The 20,320-nt window shown below is 39.1% G+C and overlaps 1 protein-coding gene and 1 long non-coding RNA gene across 7 annotated transcripts in view; one reads left to right on the forward strand and one right to left on the reverse strand.

Annotated features, from left to right (window-relative positions):
* The window catches only part of ryr2a (ryanodine receptor 2a (cardiac)), a 276,684-nt gene that overhangs the window by 144,995 nt on the left and 111,369 nt on the right, over window positions 1-20,320 (forward strand). For all 6 annotated transcript variants that reach the window (XM_073918938.1, XM_073918939.1, XM_073918940.1 and 3 more), the window contains 12 exons: window positions 434-566; window positions 641-744; window positions 3,526-3,661; window positions 5,066-5,252; window positions 6,718-6,829; window positions 10,255-10,375; window positions 10,591-10,760; window positions 11,122-11,342; window positions 16,229-16,319; window positions 16,398-16,538; window positions 19,256-19,419; window positions 19,522-19,600. In XM_073918938.1, the coding sequence (XP_073775039.1) occupies window positions 434-566; window positions 641-744; window positions 3,526-3,661; window positions 5,066-5,252; window positions 6,718-6,829; window positions 10,255-10,375; window positions 10,591-10,760; window positions 11,122-11,342; window positions 16,229-16,319; window positions 16,398-16,538; window positions 19,256-19,419; window positions 19,522-19,600 (1,659 nt within the window). The remainder of the gene's footprint in view (window positions 1-433; window positions 567-640; window positions 745-3,525; window positions 3,662-5,065; window positions 5,253-6,717; window positions 6,830-10,254; window positions 10,376-10,590; window positions 10,761-11,121; window positions 11,343-16,228; window positions 16,320-16,397; window positions 16,539-19,255; window positions 19,420-19,521; window positions 19,601-20,320) is intronic.
* LOC141376891 (uncharacterized) lies at window positions 10,357-14,302 on the reverse strand. The gene is made up of 3 exons (XR_012388255.1): window positions 13,184-14,302; window positions 12,958-13,105; window positions 10,357-11,823 (listed from the first exon to the last, which is right to left on the reverse strand). It is a non-coding gene; the product is annotated as an uncharacterized lncRNA (long non-coding RNA).

The raw sequence follows: 20,320 nt of genomic DNA on the forward strand, positions 1-20,320 counted from the left end.
TCACACTCGGCAGCAAACCGCCCCAGTGCAAGCTGAAGGTCCATGTCTGATGAAGCCAACAGAACAACATTGTCTTCGAATAACAGAGATAAAATCCTGTGGTCATCGATACAGTCAAGCCTAAATTATTCATGCACCTGGCAAACTCTGAGCCTAAGTTACTTTTATCCAACCAGCAAGTATCTTTTTACTAGAAATGACATCCAAACATCCTTAGAGCCCCAATCACCACAGACCCCAGAGGGTTAATCATCCGTCAAATGGTCTCCTATGTAAAGCTTTACTAATAATATCAGATTAATCTTTCCCTCAGTTCAACATCAGTGTCAGTTAAGTTTATTTGCTGCTTTTCAACTGAAACTTTCTTCTTTAGAGTGAAAATCACAATAATTTATTAATAATGGATGTGCCTTTGAATATCATTTCAATTCAGGAGATCACGTTTCCTAAGATGGTGGCGAACTGCTGCCGGTTCCTGTGCTACTTCTGTCGGATCAGCCGTCAGAATCAGAAGGCCATGTTCGATCATCTGAGTTACCTGCTGGAGAACAGCAGCGTGGGCCTCGGTAAGTCACCTGGAGCTCAGAGAAGCTGTGTCTGTCTGCTACACTCTTTAACCGTGTGTGTGTGTTTTCTGTAGCGTCTCCATCCATGAGAGGCTCCACTCCGCTGGATGTGGCCGCTGCGTCTGTGATGGACAATAATGAACTGGCTCTGGCGCTGAGAGAACCAGACCTCGAGAAGGTGCGACTGACTGTCTGTCTCCTCTGAAAATGTGATGGATTTATACAGGATGTTAAACAGTGGCTGTGATATGTACGTGTGTGTGTGGTTGCAGAATTTTAATCTAGTGCTTTCATAATAATTCATCTTACCGAACAGTTTTCATTTAAACTCAATGTTATGTCCGTGCAATGTTACAGTGTTTAACCAGTCTGCATTTAAATGCTGTGTTCCATTCAGAATGGCTCATCCCTATGCCCTAATCCCTTTTAAGGCTTTACTCTATGAAGGGATGAAGGGTGTAGGGGTCAAAAAAGGTTTCTGTTTGGAACGCATTTCTACTTTTGGTTTTCACTCTGAAGTGCCCTTCGAAGCGCGATGTATCTCGTTTGGAACTTACTGAGTGTATTCCAGCAAGTCATTCAAGTCAAGACTGAATGAACTGTTTTGAACAAATCTGAATGAATGATTCAGTGACAAAGTTAGACACTTGGCGCAAGGGTAGTTGCTAAACATAAAGCTCTACTGGGGCATGCCCCCCACCCCCCAACCCCCCTCCCACCAAAAAATAAAAAATAAAATAAATAAATAAATAAATTAAAAATATTGTTATTATTGTTATTATATAATTACTATTCGAAATAAATAACAGAAGTTAATCCTAAATGTAACTGGCAAACAAAGACATAACTGGAGTGATGCTAAGATCATTTAAGAATTCTTTTGCATGAATAATAATTACATTTGAATGAAATTCTATAGAATACAAAAAGAGGTTTTATAGAATTATCTGTTGTTTTAGACTTGACACATGGGAGAGAATTAGGTTTATTAAGTCTTATCTCCCTGACTCGTCATCCCTCCTTTTTACTTCAAACAAAAACTCTATCAGGAGACATGCTTCTGGAGCCAAAGAGACAAAGAGTTTCAGTCGATATCATTTTCGCTCAAGAAAATGTCTACAGTACAGCTGTACGGGTCCCTTACATATCATATGAGAAGCACTTCTCACAATTCAGATGCTTTATACACATAAATACTGTATAAATGTTCATTACTAACCTTTCTATGAACATGATTTGTTTATAACTGCAGATCAATGCGAAATAGCCTACTGTAACGTCTGTAATTATATAAAGTAAATAAATAAATGCAGCATATATGAACACATACAGACCCTTACAATCTACGATATGTTACCAACTACAGAAAAACTACACACAGCAGACATTTAGTTCTTGTTTAGGTTAAAAAAACAACACAAAATCTAGCCTACAGTCAGTGAAAACCTCTCAGCCGTGTGTGTAATCTTCAGCAGCTCATGTAGCCTCTGTTAGACAGTAATTCCATCATTCTGAGTTCATAATAGTCCAAAAGTTGATAATAATAGTTTGTTCACGTTTGCTGAAAAAATAATGTGGCTTCTCCTTTGTTTTTTCGCTTCACTCTCGTGTTTGTCAGCTTCTGACAGGATCAGGTTTCAAAAGCACGTCAATGATCAAGCGCACGTTATTATCATCAGCTCAAGAAGTTTGTTATTTCAAATATAGACGCGCGGAGAGCGCAAACAAGAAAGCGAAACCGCTCACGCTTCAGACTAGCTCGTAAAAAACTAAGGGGCACAGGGTAAATTTGCTTTTCTTTTTGGCTTTGTGGCTGTTCATCAAGACGACGACAAGGTTTGCTTGAGGTCAACCACGACTCATTATTATATGCATTTATAACGTTGTAATCTCTCGGCTGTGTATTTTAAGCATGGCGGGTTTTTATGTTTTCATTCTGGCTTGTTGCATAACCAAATGACATATCTCTGTAAACCAATAGCGTTCAGCTGCGACTCTAGCTCCACCTTTTGGTACCCTTTCTTCTGTTTGGTACCCTTTCGAAAGTGTGCCGAAAAAGTGGTACGGTACGGTTCAGTACGCCTTTTGACAGTGGAAACGGCAATAAAAGCGTACCAAACCAAACCGTACCGTACCACTCAGTGGAAATGGGCAATAAGATCACTATCATATCATTAAAACTGTAGTTTTGTCAACTTGCAAAACTCACTGCGTGCCATCACCTCCACATAATAGGCTGGTACGCCGGTTTCACAACGCCTGAGCAGCATGTACTATTTTCATTGTGCATGTTAACAAAGGGACTCGCACCCACCGGGAGAAGAGCAGGGGTCCAGTAGGAGCAGTGTATGAGGTGTGCGGGTATGATTTTCTGATTAAACTACTTTGCTGTCGCCAGCATTGGTTCGCTTGCACATAGAGAATAACATCCGGGATTACCACTCTTTATACACACTTTGCATATGAAGTAAATCATATCTTAAAGCTTTTACTGGGGCACTGGCAATTTTTCCTGAGGCACATGCCCCAGTAAATTAGGTCTAGCGACGCCCCTGCTTGGCGCCAGTTTTTGATTCATTTTACTGTTTTTTTTTATTTTTATTTTTTATACAAATAATGCAATATTCTATCATTTGGAGTTCATTGAAATGAATATAGGCTACCTTTAAGATAAAAGATCACACTTTTAAGTAAATGAGATTTAAGAGTAAATTACAGTATTTCAATATTGATAGTGTTTTTGGTGTAAACATAAAATATGTTCCTTAGATGCTATACTAGAAAATGCTATAATAGCATGTGATATAATATGAGGAGGAGTGCATATTATAATGTAAATATGCAAGTTACCACAGTTGTGAAGTGCTCCAAAGGTTTGAAAATGCACCTAGAAAGTGATTGAAAAGTGCTTTTGAAAAGGAGTAAGACCCCTGTGTGTGTGTGTGTGTGTGTGTGTCAGGTGGTGCAGTATCTGGCCGGCTGTGGTCTTCAGAGCTGTGTGATGCTGATGTCTAAAGGATATCCCGACATCGGCTGGAATCCGGTGGAGGGTGAACGATACCTGGACTTCCTTCGATTCGCTGTATTCTGTAACGGTATGTACTCTGACTGCTCTCCTGGGGATAACCGTAACATTGGGCTTCATTTTTATTATACGCTTTTTTTTTTAGAAACATTTAACATGTACTAACGGAAAAAAAATACAAAATAATAAAAAAAATAATAGTGAAGCAAATAATAAAAATTACAATTACAAGTATATGAATAGATAAATGCATGCGCATGCACATACAATATAAAGGTATCAAAACAATGGGACATTTTAAGCGGGTGATACAAATAGCTTTCTCTGATCTGTATCTTAAATATGAATCATTTAAAATTACTTATCATAAATATACATTTGACCACCCCATAATGTAGACAGTGCAAGTGTTCACAAGACACTTTTCTTTTAAAATAATGGTTTGTATCTACATGAAGTATAATAGTACAATTAGACACATTGTATAGTTTGACCTAGAGTATGCTCTGAAATAGCTAATCAGAGGTTACTGTAGGTCAGAATACACTAAATATCCCGCACCAGGGGTCACCAACATGGTGCCCACGGGCAACAGGTAGCCCACGAGGATTACATGAGTTGCCCACAGGCCTGTTCTAAAAATAGCTCACCATTGCACCACACACCAGTAAACTGAATCTGGTATTTTTTGGAGCTATTCTTTTTAAATGACACCTGCATTGCTGTAAAATATGTTAATGACATTAAGGTATATATTTATAATATATATAAATATAAATAAATATATATATATATATATATATATATATATATATATATATATATATATATATATATTTATATATATATATATATATAAAAACTATTTCAGACAAATAAATTGTTGCATATGGATATTTCTGTTTCTTACCTTGTTGAATCATTGTTGAGAACTATTGTGAGAAATCATTAACAGGATGAGTGTCTTCACATAGATGAATATCATTAATCATTAATAATAACAACATGTTATTAAAAGTAAATTGAGAAAAATTGTTATTTAAGAAGTGTGTATCAAACTGGTAGCCCTTCACAATAATTGGTACCCAAGAAGTAGCTCTCAGTTTCAAAAAGGTTGGTGACCCCTGTCCCACACTGAAAACTTAAGTATGTTTTATTAATAAATTAGATGTCATTTAAACAAATACATCAGTTTGATTCACTAAATTATGTATTTTCCAAACTAACATACCTGAAAAAGTTGCAACACAAGATTTGTCAACAACTCCGCGAAAGTTACGCAGGTCGGCGCCTGGCACCCCCCCCCCCCAACCCCCCAAACAATAAAAATAAAATCGTGAATATATAGTTTGCACCTTGGTTATGTGGACGAAAGATTTGTATCAGCTTTCTTCAAAAAGGGATTCCATGTTTTGAAAAGCTTATCGGGCTGACATTGTTTGTTGTTGAGTTTGTTGTTGTTGTTCTTTCTCAGGCGAGAGTGTGGAGGAGAATGCTAATGTGGTGGTGCGGCTCCTGATTCGCCGGCCGGAGTGTTTTGGCCCCGCCCTGCGTGGAGAAGGTGGAAACGGCCTGCTGGCGGCCATTGAGGAAGCCATAAAGATCTCTGAGGATCCCAGCAGAGACGGACCATCGCCAACCACAGAGGAGAGCAGGACGCTGTACGCTAAAACAGTGGTCCCCAACCTTTTTCTAATTGCGGACTGGTCAACGCTTGACAATTTTACTGCGGACCGGGGGGGTTGAAATAATAATAATAATAAACGTGAATCCACTGTGTACTCATATGGAACTTTATTAGCACATTGCTCCAACATAACAATGCTATTATAACATTAGGAAGTAATAACTTTATTAACACACTGCTCCAACAATATAACATATTATAAGATCAAAAACTGTCCGTAACGCTAAATCAGTGGGAGCCCTGACCTTGTTTCTTTGCAACAAGATGGTCCCATCTGGGGGTAATGGCAGACAAAAGCCCCTTTCACACATACAGACCTTTCCGGAAGATTACCGGCAATTTTCGGAAAGGTGTGTATGTGTGAACAGGGCCTTTTTGAAAATACCGGTAAATTCGTTCTGGCTGTTTTCCAGAAAGAGAAGTTGTAACATTACCGGTAATTTGCCGGAATGCTGCGCTGTGTGAATGCAGAAGGAAGATTGCTGAAAGAGTGCGTGCACGTCTAGAACGTGCTGATGTGAGACGTCTGCTTTAGCCAATCAGAACAGTCAGACGCATTCACGTCTGCGCGGTTTATGAAAATAAAAGCCTTAGAATATTTTTCCAGACACATTCAGCTGCTAGAAATTAGTCAGATAACGTTTATATGTTCATTTTAATGCCAACCATGTAAATAAATATCGATAAGATGCTTATGATAAGCCGTTGTTTGTTTACCTTCAAGCCCGTGAAACAGCCCGTGAGCGCCTGCAAACACACATATCATGCAAGTCCAATATGCCTCTGTTCACACGCCGTCCCCACAAATCCATTTTGGCTTTAAATGCAGCTACTTTATCTGCCAACTTAAAGATAATTAATTCTTGTGCGGCCTGGTACTGATTGATCCACGGACTGGTACCGGTCCGCGGTCCGGGGGTTGGGGACCACAGCGCTAAAACACACACACATTTCCTTTTTGAGATGGAACAAAGAATTTGATTATATAATTTTATCATTTAAAAAGAAAAAAAAAACAACAGCAGACAGTGGGAGGAAATCCTTGAAAATAGACATCATCCATAGAATGCATGCACCAGATCATTGTTTTACAACGGTTCATTTAAGATAATTAGAAATGAGGGAATATGTACTGTAGATGGGGCAAACCAGGGTCAAGTTATCTGCCCTGCCCTTTAATTCTTAGATTTTTTGTCTTGTTTCTAGTCCAAATATCTAAATATCCTTAAATCAAGAAACATTTTATTGACAAGCAAAAAATATAGTCTTGTTTTCAGAAATAATATGGCAAAATTGTGTAAGTTTTTTCTTAAAACAAGCTAAATGATCTGCCTTTTTCCTTTTGACATAAGGTTATTTTGTTTACCTGATTGGTAGATTATCTGTGATCAGCACTGAGTTATATGTGGAGTGTGGCTGATTTAATCTGTCTCTTTCAGGAATGATGTGATGGAGGAAGAGGAAGACGACACCATTCACATGGGAAACGCCATCATGACCTTCTATGCTGCCCTGATCGACCTGTTGGGCCGCTGCGCTCCAGAGATGCATGTGAGTGTGTGCGTATATGTGTGTGTGTATCATCTTCTCCATCACATGTGCACAGGGTTCATTCAGGTTGTGAAATTTTTGAAATATTATGAGACTTTAAAAGGTCCATTCCAGATATTAAATTAAGACATTTTAAGTTATCAGAAATTATTATATTATATATTTAAAAATTAGTTCATTCATTTTCCTTCGGCTCAGTCCCTTTATTCATCAGGGGTTGCTTCAGCGGAATGAACCACCAACTATTCCGGCATATGTTTTGCACAGTGGATGTCCTTCCAGCTGCAACTCAGCTTTGGAAAACACCTATACACACTCATTCACACAAACACTTATACATACACTGCGACCAATATAGGTAATCAAATCCCCTATGAGCATATATATATATATATATATATATATATATATATATATATATATATATATATATATATATATATAGCATTCCCTATATATGTTTGGATGTGGGGGAAACCGGATCACCCAGAGGAAGCCCACGCCAACATGCAAACTCTAAACAACTGGCCCTGCCGGGACTGGAACCAGCAACCTTTTTGCTGTGAGGCGACAGTGCTAACCACTGAGCCATCATGTCGCCTATATTTAAAATGGATTATTTTTGTAAATTTGACTTCCATTTATCAGAATGTTGTTATTATATACTATATAATAGAACAGAATGTTGTTATATATTACTATACTGTGTTTTTTACTGTGTTGTGTTCCATGCCTGGTTTGCTTTGTTTATTTATATTTAGGATATTTTAAGAAATTCCATCGTTCAGAAAAACAAACCTTTTTTTGTCTTTCATTTAAAGATCATTAAAGTCTTTTTCAGTTATTAAAATACACTTTCATACATAAATAATACCATAAATATTACATAATACTATTTAAAACCATAAATAATATTTATGGTTTTATATAGTTATCATAAGTCAAACGACAAATAAAAAAGTTTAGTTTTTATCTGATTAATCGATTCATTGAAAAATAATTAAAAAAATAAAATAATCAACCAACTATTTGAACATCAAAATAATCATTAGCTGCAGTTTACAACATCAAGCAATTGATCTTACATGAAAAATAAGGTAGAGAGGTCTTGGAAATTCAGCTTTCATTCAATAAAAAGTCAGATATCAAGCAGTTGTTAATCTTACATGAAAAATAAGGCAAGGCAAGGCAAACTTTATTTATAGGGCACAATTTTATACAGCCGTAGTTGATCCAAAGTGCTTTACAATGAGATAAAATATTTAACAAAATAAAAAAATTAAACTAGTATTAAAAATGTAAGAAAAGGAAATATATATGTATCTATGTAATACTAAAATACAGTATAGAAACTAGATTATTAAAGTTCGTCGAGACAAACTTTAGGCTGGCTTGAGTAAGTCTGTTGGAAATAGTTTGTTTAGTTTAAACAGTTTAAAAAGTATGAAAAGATGATAGATAGATAGATAGATAGATAGATAGATAGATAGACAGACAGACAGACAGACAGACAGACAGACAGACAGACAGACAGACAGACAGACAGACAGACAGACAGACAGACAGACAGACAGACAGACAGACAGACAGACAGACAGACAGACAGACAGATAGATAGATAGATAGATAGATAGATAGATAGATAGATAGATAGATAGATAGATAGATAGATAGATAGATAGATAATGCTCACCCATAAGTATGATAGTCTGATGGAAAGCTATGAGGTCGCAAAGTTTGATCTAATGTTAAGCCAATGACAGTCTTTTGCAATGGAAGTCTATGGGACAGTTGTTGCTAGGGTGCAGTATCTGGTAGTTAGGGTGTGGCTAGAAAGTTAAAAGCTCATCAGTTATTGGCAGTTTGGTAGTCTGAGTTAAATGAGCTCAGTCATTAGTCAGTATGACAGTCTGATGCAGAGTTATGAGCTCACAAAGTTTGGTCCCATGTAAAGTCAATGACAGTCTTTTGAATGGAAGTCTATGGGACAGTTTCTAGGGTCCAAAAGTGGTTGCTAGGGCATGGCTAGAAGGTTTAAAGGTGATTAGTCATTGGCAGTGGGATAGTCTGAGATAAATGAGCTCAGTTAGAAGCATGTGTGACAGTCTGACGCAGAGTTATGAGGTCACAAAGTTTGATCCAATGTTAAGTCTATGGGATTTTTTTAGTCTCAGAAGAAGAAGAATATATAAAAAAAATAAGTTTAAATAGGATTTCAGTAGTCTGGCTTGTTTCTCAAGCCAGCCTAATTACATGTATGAGTCACTCAAAGGCAAGGGAGTAAAAATACGTCTTCAAGTTAGATTTAAAAGTATTCAAGGATGGAGAAATCCTGATGTTCAACAGGAGACTGTTCCAGAGCCTTGGGGCCGCAACACAGAAAGCTCGATCACCTTTTTATTGGCGGCGAGACCGGGGGATCGACAAAAGAAAATGATCATGACCTTAATGGTCTACAAGCTGAATATGGCTTAATAAGTTTACTGACGTTGGCCGGGGCAGAATTGTGCAAAACTTTATATGTAAAAAGAAGGATTTTAAAATCAACTCTGAATTTTATAGGAAGCCAGTGTAGTGAGGCGAGGACAGGGGAGATGTGATCTCTTTTCTTAGTTCCTGTTATCAATCTGGCGGCTGCATTTTGGACCAACTGTAACCGAGAGAGTGTTGACTGGGGTAGACCAATGTACAAGGAGTTGCAGTAGTCCAACCGAGAGGAGATTAAAGCATGGGTTACAGTTTCTAAATCTTTTTTTAGAAAGAAATGGTTTAACTTTTGCCACCAATCTAAGCTGGAAAAAGCTGCTCTTTACAACTGCATTTACATGCTTGTCAAACTGCAAAAATGGGTCAAAAACTACTCCGAGATTCTTGGCATGACTGCGCAGATTACTACTTAGAAATCCTAGCTGAGGTTTAATTGAATTGTTGGTAGCAGCAGGACCTAATAAGAGCACTTCTGTTTTATTCTCATTTAGTTGCTCATTTATTTGGTCATCCAAGTCTTAATGTCGGTTAGGCATGAGAAAAGCTGTTCTAATGATACATCTTTTCCTAGTTTAATAGGAAAATATAGTTGGAGGTCGTCAGCATGGCAGTGGTAGTTTATGTTATGTTTATGGAGTATTGCGCTTAAAGGAAGCATATAAAGAGAAAATAAAAAAGGGCCAAGAATGGATCCTTGTGGAACACCACAATAAATGGATTTAGGTGGTGAAGTAAACGATCCAATATTTACAGAAAAAGATCTCCCCTTTAGATAAGAGGAGAACCTATGTAATAAAATAAGGTGGAGAAGTCTTGGAAATTCAGCTCTTATTCAGTGTACAGTCAGGGAATTTGAAATTTGGCTTAGAGTATAACCCTGTGTACATACATCTGATGTGATCTACTGTATTTATGCCTCACGATTTCCCCTCGGGCAGCTGATTCACGCAGGAAAGGGTGAAGCCATCCGTATCCGAGCCATCCTGCGCTCTCTGATTCCTATTGAGGATCTGGTGGGAGTGATCAGCATCCCGTTCCTGATGCCCACGCTGGCTAAAGGTCTGATTCACTACAGTGCAACACCAGAGCTGTGTTCATCTTCAGTTTTACAGTCCATCACCAAACACAGTGTACTGTGCAAATAAACAACAAGCAGTGATGCCACTCTGTTTACTAGTCTAATTCACAGATATTTTCACAATGCACAATGTTTCAAAGGGGCTTTACTGAAAAGACTATTTTTCTCTTATTTGTGTGTGTGTGTGTGTGTCCAGACGGCTCTGTGATCGAGCCTGACATGTCAGCAGGATTCTGTCCTGATCACAAAGCAGCCATGGTTCTGTTTCTGGACCGGGTTTACGGCATCGAAGACCAGAACTTCCTCCTGCACCTTCTGGAAGTGGGTTTCCTGCCTGACCTCAGAGCCGCCGCCTCATTGGACACGGTGAGTCACATGACTGCTCAGTGAGTTTGTGGCTGTATCCAAAATCGCCCCCTATACCCTCATTCCCTACTCCTTACTTTAGTCCACTAATAAAGTCCGCTTAGAGAGGAGTGAATGTAAATAAGTGAGAGTGTTGAAGCACAAAGAATTCAATCAATCCATTATTGGTATTCTCTAGCGCTTGAGTGTACATACAGTGGGTTTTATATTCATTGTTGCAATGCATTGTGGGATTGATTCAGTGCACTTCGGAATGTCCACTATAGTTTTGGACACACTATTTAAGGGTATAGGGGGTGATTGTGGATGCAGCCTGTATGTTATGATGCTGACCTTTGACCTGTGTGACCTTGCACCCTAGGCGGCTCTGAGTGCCACAGACATGGCCTTGGCTCTGAACCGGTATCTGTGTACAGCCGTGCTGCCGCTGCTCACTAAATGTGCTCCTCTGTTTGCGGGAACGGAGCCGTTCGCATCTCTCATCGACTCTCTGCTGCACACCGTCTACCGGCTGTCCAAAGGCTGCTGTCTCACCAAAGCTCAGAGAGACGCCATCGAGGAGTGTCTGCTGGCCGTCTGCGGGTGAGACACGTCCAGAATCACATTCACACACTTGTATTATACAAAACACAGCCTTCAAAGTCTTCCTCAGATGAAGTGTAATGATTATTAGAGCAGTGATAAAACAGAAACCTACATTGGCGGAGAGAGCTTAATGTGCTGCAATAAAAAACACACAAAAAAAACACATGCAATTGCAAAAAACACAGGCAAATTAAGAAAAGATCCTCCTCCGTTTGACAGCATATGTGATGCAAATGCTCACAACGCAAACAAATAAAGAAAACACGTTGCATTTACTCAAAACACAAAGAAACTAGGACAATGCCTGCATTTTCCCACAACACATGCAAACTTTTTGTGCATTTTTCAAGGAGACCCTAAAACGTGACTGACCCGGCTATGTAGGTTATGGTAATTGAGGCTAATAATCTACAAAAGACAAGGGAATGGTGCAATCAGGATGTTTAATTAAACAAAAAACACACCTTTCAAAGATCAGCTACAGCAGGGCTATTCAATTAGTTTGTCATGGGGGCCGGTTCATGAAAAAGATCCCAAACGAAGGGCCGGAAAGATATGACTTGCTATATGAGTGATGACACAACAGCATATAAGAGCCCATATGCTGTATATTTTTGCTCCTTAAGACACAAATGTTGGCTTTTTCTACATTAAAATGTTAATATATTGTATTTTAAAAATAACTACATAATATTACTGCATTGTACAATAGACTTTAAAAAAAAAAACATTCAAATGTTGTATTTCAGAGCACAACAAAAGCAGTGCATTGCTGAAGTAGGCTTCTTCTAAATTCAGACACATTCATATGTTTGAACTGCATAACAATTAGGCATGCAACAATTCTAGATTTTGTTTGTACGCTTATAGTCTGAAGAATAATCATGCTTTCACTGTTTTTACGTGTAATGTAAATTCAAGCTTTATATTAGGTATGTAGCTATTTAGATTAACTGTTATTGCCATCTGCATTCATGCATTCATAATCATTTAATAATAATTTGTCTAACATATCTTTTGTTTACATTGCACTGAAAGGTACCCACAACTCTCACCGTGAGATGTTATCTACGTGCGCCCAAAAAGACGCAAGTGCGTCGCTCTGCTGGCACCCGCGTATTGTCATATATTCTTACATTAGAAATAACAAACCTGCAAGCGGAAAAGACGTGATATGGGTATGGCCGCTGCTATAGTTAATCCTGTGTGCATGCGTATTAACCTCGGTATACTCGTTCCGTGCAACAGAAATGCGGCTTAGAGAAGACTTTACGATTAATAAACTGTGATGAATTAAAGCGCAGTTAATAGTGAAATCAGCTAATCGTTGCATCCCTATTAACAATATCAGTGCATTGAACACATAGCCTTCTCTACAAACATGTTTTCGGCTGCCAGCACCACTTGCTTATGATGACTCGCGCTCTGTGCAGCCTTTAACTGCAGCTCGTGCTGTTATTGAACAGAAGCACGTAACTTCAAAACTATAGTGGCCGTTTGTCGACTGAACTAAATTTATTTTTGATGTCTTGGTCACACTGTTTGGAGGGCCGGAACAAAGTGCCTCGGGGGCCGGATTCAGCCCGTGGGGTGCCAATTGAATAGCCCTGACCTACAGTTTCATTTGGGTCCCCTTTGAAACATTTCCATTGTGTTCTGTGCTGTTTGCATTGTTGTGAGAAAATGCAGAGCGTTTTCTTGATGTATTTGCGCTGTAAGAAAATGCAACACATTTGTTGTTAAACTGATAAAGATCTTTTCTAAATTTGCTGGTGTGTTTTTGTAATTGCATGTGTTTTCTTAAATTCCAGCACATTAAGCTCTCTTGTAGCTCTCACTGTAGAAACCCCCAAAAATCTACAGTTGAAGTCAGATTTATTAGCCCTCTGTTTATTTTTTCCCCAATTTCTGTTTAACAGAAAGCAGATTTTTTCAGCACATTTCTAATTATAATAGTTTAATAACTCATCTCCAATAACTGATTTATTTTATCTTTGTCATGATGACAGTAAATAATATTAGACTAGATATTCTTCAAGACACTTCTATACAGCTTAAAGTGACATTTAGGGCCTACTCACACTATGCCATCCGTACTGTGGCCAGGCCCGTTTCCCGGATCATTTGAGAAGTGTGAGTGCTCTGAATTGGGCTCAAGCACGGTTCACTTGAGCTTTGGTGCGGTACGCTTGTAGTGTGAGTGCAAAACGCACCAAAGCCCGAAACTGAAAGCGAGACGTGACTTTTAAGGGACTGTTTCATATGGATTTATTAATAATTCTTACTGTTCAGTGAACGCAAACTGCCGTAGTTTATTAAAGAGGCAAACCTCTCACTGCACGACAGCTGCACCTTCAGCAAACCTTCTAATTCCTGCAAGACGAGAGCTTTATGATTATGAGCGCCAAAAGTGGCGGATCTGTTCGGCGAAATATCTGACTGCGTGTCACCGCATCTCTAAGGACTGTTTGGCGAAATATTTGACGGCATATCAAACGACTGAAACGATATAACTAGAGAAATCTCCACTGTGCTGCTGAGAGAGAGAGCGCTTCTCACTGAACAGCGCAGCAGCGATGACGTAAGTGTGCAGAGGCCCGATTGTGGTGTGAGTGCTGGCCGTCGGGGGAGACGGGAGGGGGGACAAGCGTGCTTTGGCCCGGTTCGAGGCAACTGTACCTAGTGTGAGTACGGCCTTAAAGGCTTAACTAGGTTAATTAGGTTAACTAGGCAGATTAGGGTAATTAGGCAAGTTATTGTATAAACATGGTTTGTTTTGTAGATTATCAGAAAAAAAGCTTAAAGCGGCTAATAATATTGACCTTAAAATGGCTTTAAAAATATTAAAAACTGCTTTTATTCTAGCCAAAATAAAACAAATAAGACTTTCTCCAGAAGAAAAAATATTATCAGACATACTGAGAACATTTTCTTGCTCTGTTAAAATTCTTTTTTTTTTTTAAAAATCTAAAAAATTCAAAGGGGATTTAATAATTCTGCCTTCAACTGTGTGTCAATAAATTTAATCAAGAATTTTGAACCTGGCTTCATCCAGTGTTTGGATTTTTTTTTTTTAGAAATGTATGCAAATTTAGTTGAGCTGCATGATATTGAAAAATCTGACATTGCAATATTTAGTTTTTGTGTGATCATAAATATTGCTTTATGAATAAAATCGTACACAGTGTAACATCAATGCGTAAACTATATAGAGTGCTAGCATATTTCATTACAGATTACAGACATTGAAAGTCAAGGAATTTGACATTTTTGAGGCAAAGAAAATTGTCAGGTGTTTTATTTTCTTTATTTTAAGTGTACTTTTCATTTATGAAAATGTCTTTTTTCTGGACCGCGTTTTCAAATGTTTCACATTTTATAAAATTTGCAATTTTTTCAGGGCCAACACAACAGTTTGTTTTGTTTTTTGTTCATTAAAGGTGATGGAAGTTGATCTTTTTAGTCAATGAATGTCAAGGAAAAGTCAGTGAGTTTGACATTTGCCTTAGAGAATCAGAATCAAATCTGAATGAGCTTTGTTCAAGGAGTATTTGTCACGGTCGTGGTGGGGAAAAGGGAAAAAGGAGCGAGGACTCAAGTGCAGGAAAAATGGGAATTTATTCAATAATAAAAATAAAAATAAAAGGCAAAACAAAACTACCCCGAGGGGGAAAACATAACTATAAAACAAACACTCAAACAAACTTGGATGGGCAGGCAGGACAAACAGGACTAGATAGCACACGACATGGAAATAACGACGACGAACTGACAAAGGACTGAAAACATGAGGGGGATTATAAAAGCAAAAAGTAAATTGACACACAGGTGAACATGACAAACTAATAATGAGTAAACAAGGAGGGTGGGACTAGACAATAGACGGGAGAGAGCACGACACAGAGAGAGACAATACAAGCCATGCGCTCACATAACACAACACTCAAGCACACGAGAAAAGCACGTGACCACAATGTAAACACAGAGCCACGTGCTTTGACAAAAGACGCAAGACACGAGCACACGATGAATGAAAACACTCACCGTGCGCTCACACACACGCAGCGTGCATGCTTCATCCCAGCGCCGACCAAAACCGAAACCAACAAGACTGAGACGCTGGGAATGAAACACCATGCTGCTGACAGATGAAAACACAAACACGAGTACAAGAGCGCACGCGTCTGAGGGACGCAGAGCACGCGCGCGGCTGCATCAAGCAGGAGCGCGCACACTCTGCGTACACCCACGACGGCGCGCGCGCACACAGAGACAGAAACAGGACCAGACATGGGTGGTGTCCGAGCTCTGCCACCAAAACAAGAATTTACAAGACCAGAGTGGCAGAACCCTGACAGTATTAGCAAACACAAAAGGGATTTTTGGTGGTTTACTGGAGCTCAGAGTACAGAAAGGACATTACAATGAGTAAACAAATTATTTGCATACATCTACAATACTGTAGAATTAAGAACGTGACAAAAAGCATTAGAAAATGTTGAACTAGGATCAAAAAACTTGGTCACTTTATTTTGATCTGTTTGTTGCCTATAAGTTACATGCCAACTAATTCTCATTAGATTATAAGTAGACTGTTAGGTTGGGGTTAGTGTAAATTGACTTGTACTTGCTAAGTTTCTTATAGTCAGTTAAATGTCTGTTTAGCAGCAGTATCAACAGATATTAAGCAGACAGTCTACTAATACTCAAATGGAAAAGTGTTACCATAAACTCTGTACTAGTATTGTTCATTATTAGTTCATGTTAGTAAATACATTATCTAATGAAACCCCATAGTAAAGTTTGACCACTGTAGTATTTATTAGGTGTGAACCCTGTAATGACCTAATCCCTTATTTGCATATTCAAACCTGATATTTCAGGAAACTGCGTCCGTCGATGATGCAGCATCTGCTGAGGCGTCTGGTGTTCGACGTTCCAGTGCTCAATGAACACACTAAGATGCCTCTGAAGGTGAGACTCGCCTGAAGACTCTGCATCTGGAATCCCTGTGCTGTAGACTGATCTGAGATGATGACTTGTTCTCTGCAGCTCCTGACCAATCACTACGAGCGCTGCTGGAAGTATTACTGTCTGTCTGGTGGATGGGGGAGCTTTGGAGCCGCGTCAGAGGAGGAGCTGCATCTGTCCAGAAAACTCTTCTGGGGAATTTTTGACGCTCTGGCCAGAAAGGTAACACGCTCTGGAGTCTTGTTTCTAGTCCACATACCCAAAAATTCTTAAGTCAAGAAGCATTTTCTAAACAACTAAAAAATAATGTTTTGTTTTCAGAAATAATAACGTGTCAAATTTTAAAAATAGGGAAGTAATCTTGTCTTCGCTTTAAAATTTGGTTGTTTTACTTACCTCACTGGCAGGTAGTTTAGACCAGGGGTGTCCAAACTCAGTCCTGGAGGGCCAGTGTCCTGCATATTTTAGCTCCAACCACAATTAAACACACCTGAACCAGCTAATCAAGCTCTTTCTGGGTATGCTAGCAACTTCCAGACAGGTGTGTTTAGGGTAAACCATGCAGGACACTGGCCCACCAGGACCGAGTTTGGCCACCCCTGTTTTAGACTTTTTAAGGAACAACTCACTTAATTGTGACTTATTTGTAAGAGCCATGATTTGATGTATTATAATTTATTCATAGTGACATGTAGTTTACATATGTTTACATTTACAATTACATTTAGTCATTTAGCAGACGCTTTTATCCAAAGTGACTTACAAATGAAGACAAGGAAGCAACTTACACAACTATAAGAGCAACAATGAATAAGTGCTGTAGGCAAGTTTCAGGTCTGTAAAGTCTAAGAAGGAAAGTATTAGTAATTTTTTTTTGGGTACAGTTAGTGGTATATCCAGAGAGGCAATTGCAGATTAGGAAGTGAAGTGGAGACTAAATAGTTGAGTTTTTAGTGGTTTCTTGAAGACAGCGAGTGACTCTGCTGTTCTGATGCAGTTAGGGAGTTCATTCCACCAACTGGGCAGATTGAGCGCGAGAGTTCGGGAAAGTGATTTCTTCCCTCTTTGGGATGGAACCACGAGGCGACGTTCATTCACAGAACGCAAGTTTCTGGAGGACACATACATCTGCAGAAGTGAGAGCAGATAAGAAGGAGCAAAGCCAGAAGTAAGCAAACATCAGAGCTTTGAATTTGATGTGAGCAGCAACTGGCAGCCAGTGCAAATGGATGAGCAGTGGAGTGACATGTGCTCTTTTAGCTTCATTAAAGACCACTCGTGCTGCTGCGTTCTGGAGCAGCTGAAGAGGCTTGATAGAGTTAGCTGGAAGCCCGGCTAGTAGAGAGTTGCAGTAATCCAGTCTGGAAAGAACAAGAGCTTGAACAAGCTGTGTACAGTTTAGCTGTGTACATTTGCTCATCCCCCTAATTTGTCTGTGATGGTTTGCTGTGCCTTTATTAAACTGTTTTAAGTTATATTATGGGGCATATAAAATGTGAAAGCTAATAAGAGCACTCAGTAAATGTTTTAAATGTGCTAAATTTCTTCTGGCCTTTTTTTTTTGTCAAGAGATCGTAATATTCTGTGAAACCCTGCCCAATAATTGCATTTTTTTCGTTTGCCCCCTACTGATGGTCCATATGATAAGGGCATACTGATATTATCGCTATTGCCTCATTGTTAGCCAGAAGGCAAATATTGCTGTACTGTAATTCTTCATGTAGGCGGCACGGTGGCTCAGTGGTTAGTGCTGTCGCCTCGCAGCAAGAATGCCGCTGGTTCGAGCCCCAGCTGGGTCAGTTGGTGTTTCTGTGTGGAGTTTGCATGTTCTCCATGTGTTGGATTGGGTTGCCTCCGGCTGCTCCGGTTTCCCCCACAGTCCAAACACATGCGCTATAGGGGAATTGATGAATTAAGTTGGCTGTAGTGTATGAATGTGTGTGTGAATGAGTGTGTATGGGTGTTTCCCAGTACTGGATTACGGCTGGAAGGTCATCCGCTGTGCAAAACATATGCTGACATAGTTGGCGGTTCATTCCGCTGCGGCGACCTCTGATAAATAAGTGACTAAGCTGAAGTAAAATTAATAAAAGAATGAAAATCCCCTTGTGTCATTGTAAATATGTCCTGGTTGGAAGATCTGATGTCTTTTTTACATTTGGAAAACATTAAATACTCCGTTAGAGCTTATTTTATTAAACATGGAACCCTGTGATTTCTTCTATCTAGATCTTACCTTCCATGCAGATAGACCCATTAGTGTATTTTTTGCTTATTTTTTGTTTGTGCTGTCAATTTGGGTGGGATATGGGTCATGTTTTGGTTGTTTACATAACTGTATTCCATTGTTATTCTGTATGTTTAAAACCAGCAGATTATACTATGTATTTCATGTCATGTACGTGCTGTTATTCAAGCATCTGCTTAATAAAAATAACGAAACTCAAGTCTATTATTTGCCCGGCTAATTCCCTGAAGATTCTGATACTACATTATTATTACTCATTCATTCATTTTCTAGTCGGCTTAGTCCCTTTATTAATCCGGGGTCGCCACAGCGGAATGAACCGCCAACTTATCCAGCAAGTTTTTACGCAGCGGATGCCCTTCCAGCCGCAACCCATCTCTGGGAAACATCCACACACACTCATACACTACGGACAATTTAGGCTACCCAATTCACCTTCACCGCATGCCTTTGGACTGTGGGGGAAACTGGAGCACCCGGAGGAAACCCACGTTATTATTATTATTATTCTAATAAAAAGACATACATTTTTAGAAATTATCTATAAAACGCTTCTTAATTTAAGAATTTGTACATGTTTGGACTAGAAACAAGAACAAATCTTGAAGTAAGAATAGCACTTTTTGCAATGCTAAGACCAATTTCTGAGCTGCATGTGTGTGTGTGTGTGTGTGTGTGTGTGTGTTTGCAGAAGTATGACCCAGAGTTGTTTAAGCTGGCATTGCCGTGTCTGAGTGCCGTTGGTGGAGCTTTACCTCCAGATTACATGGAGTCAAACTATGTGGCCATGATGGAGAAACAGTCATCGATGGATGCAGAGGGAAACTTCAACCCGCAGCCAGCCGACACCAGCAGGTGAACCTCGTCAAATGCTTTTACTGTACATCTAATAACGAGTGTTGTTTAACGAAGAGTGTTTTCCAAATGCATGATACTGTTGTGTTTGGGTCTCTGCAGTGTTGTTGTTCCTGAGAAACTCGATCATTTCATCAATAAGTACGCTGAATATTCCCATGAGAAATGGTCCATGGAGAAGGTCAGAGCTATGTTACATTGTTTTACTGAAATCGTGTATTTTGATTGTATTTATCCTCCATCTGTTGTAGATTTCATGTTTGGGAGTAACTAGAAAAACACATGCGATTGTTTGACTTCTTTTTAATGATATAACATTTCTAGTAAGATGTTTTACACAATTTAGCAATGATATCCAGCTGCAGGCCCGCAGAACCACACACGTTTTAGGAGCACACAATCTAGGCAAACCAAATATGGTTACGACGGATGTTAATGTTATTAACGTCTACTTGGACATCGTCATCGATATATTTTGATATGGTTAATAAACATTGTACACAATAAACTATAGTGTTTACTTTATTTCACAAACATTGTGATCGAGACGGGCGAAGGGGGAGCGTTGTTTCTGATCGCCATTCAATAGACTGAACAGTTTTCTATCAGTCATCGTAGATGAACGGTCATTAGCCCCTTTCACACACTGATACTAGTAAATATCTGGAAAATTACAGGAACGACTTTACCGGTAAATTCAAAAAAGTGCTGTTCACACAGGCGAGGACGTTACGGTATTTTTCCGGAAAAGAGCATTCACACATCCAATCCAAAATACCGGTTATTCTGACATCATTAACCAGAAATGAGCTCTAAACGGCTGCGCTTGTGTTTGTAAACATTTGACTACATTACAAACACAGTGGATGATCAGTATTGAGGACAACTCCTATGAAAACGC

The sequence above is a fragment of the Danio rerio genome, chromosome 12 (assembly GCF_049306965.1).
Source record: "Danio rerio strain Tuebingen ecotype United States chromosome 12, GRCz12tu, whole genome shotgun sequence".
NCBI lineage: Eukaryota > Metazoa > Chordata > Actinopteri > Cypriniformes > Danionidae > Danio > Danio rerio.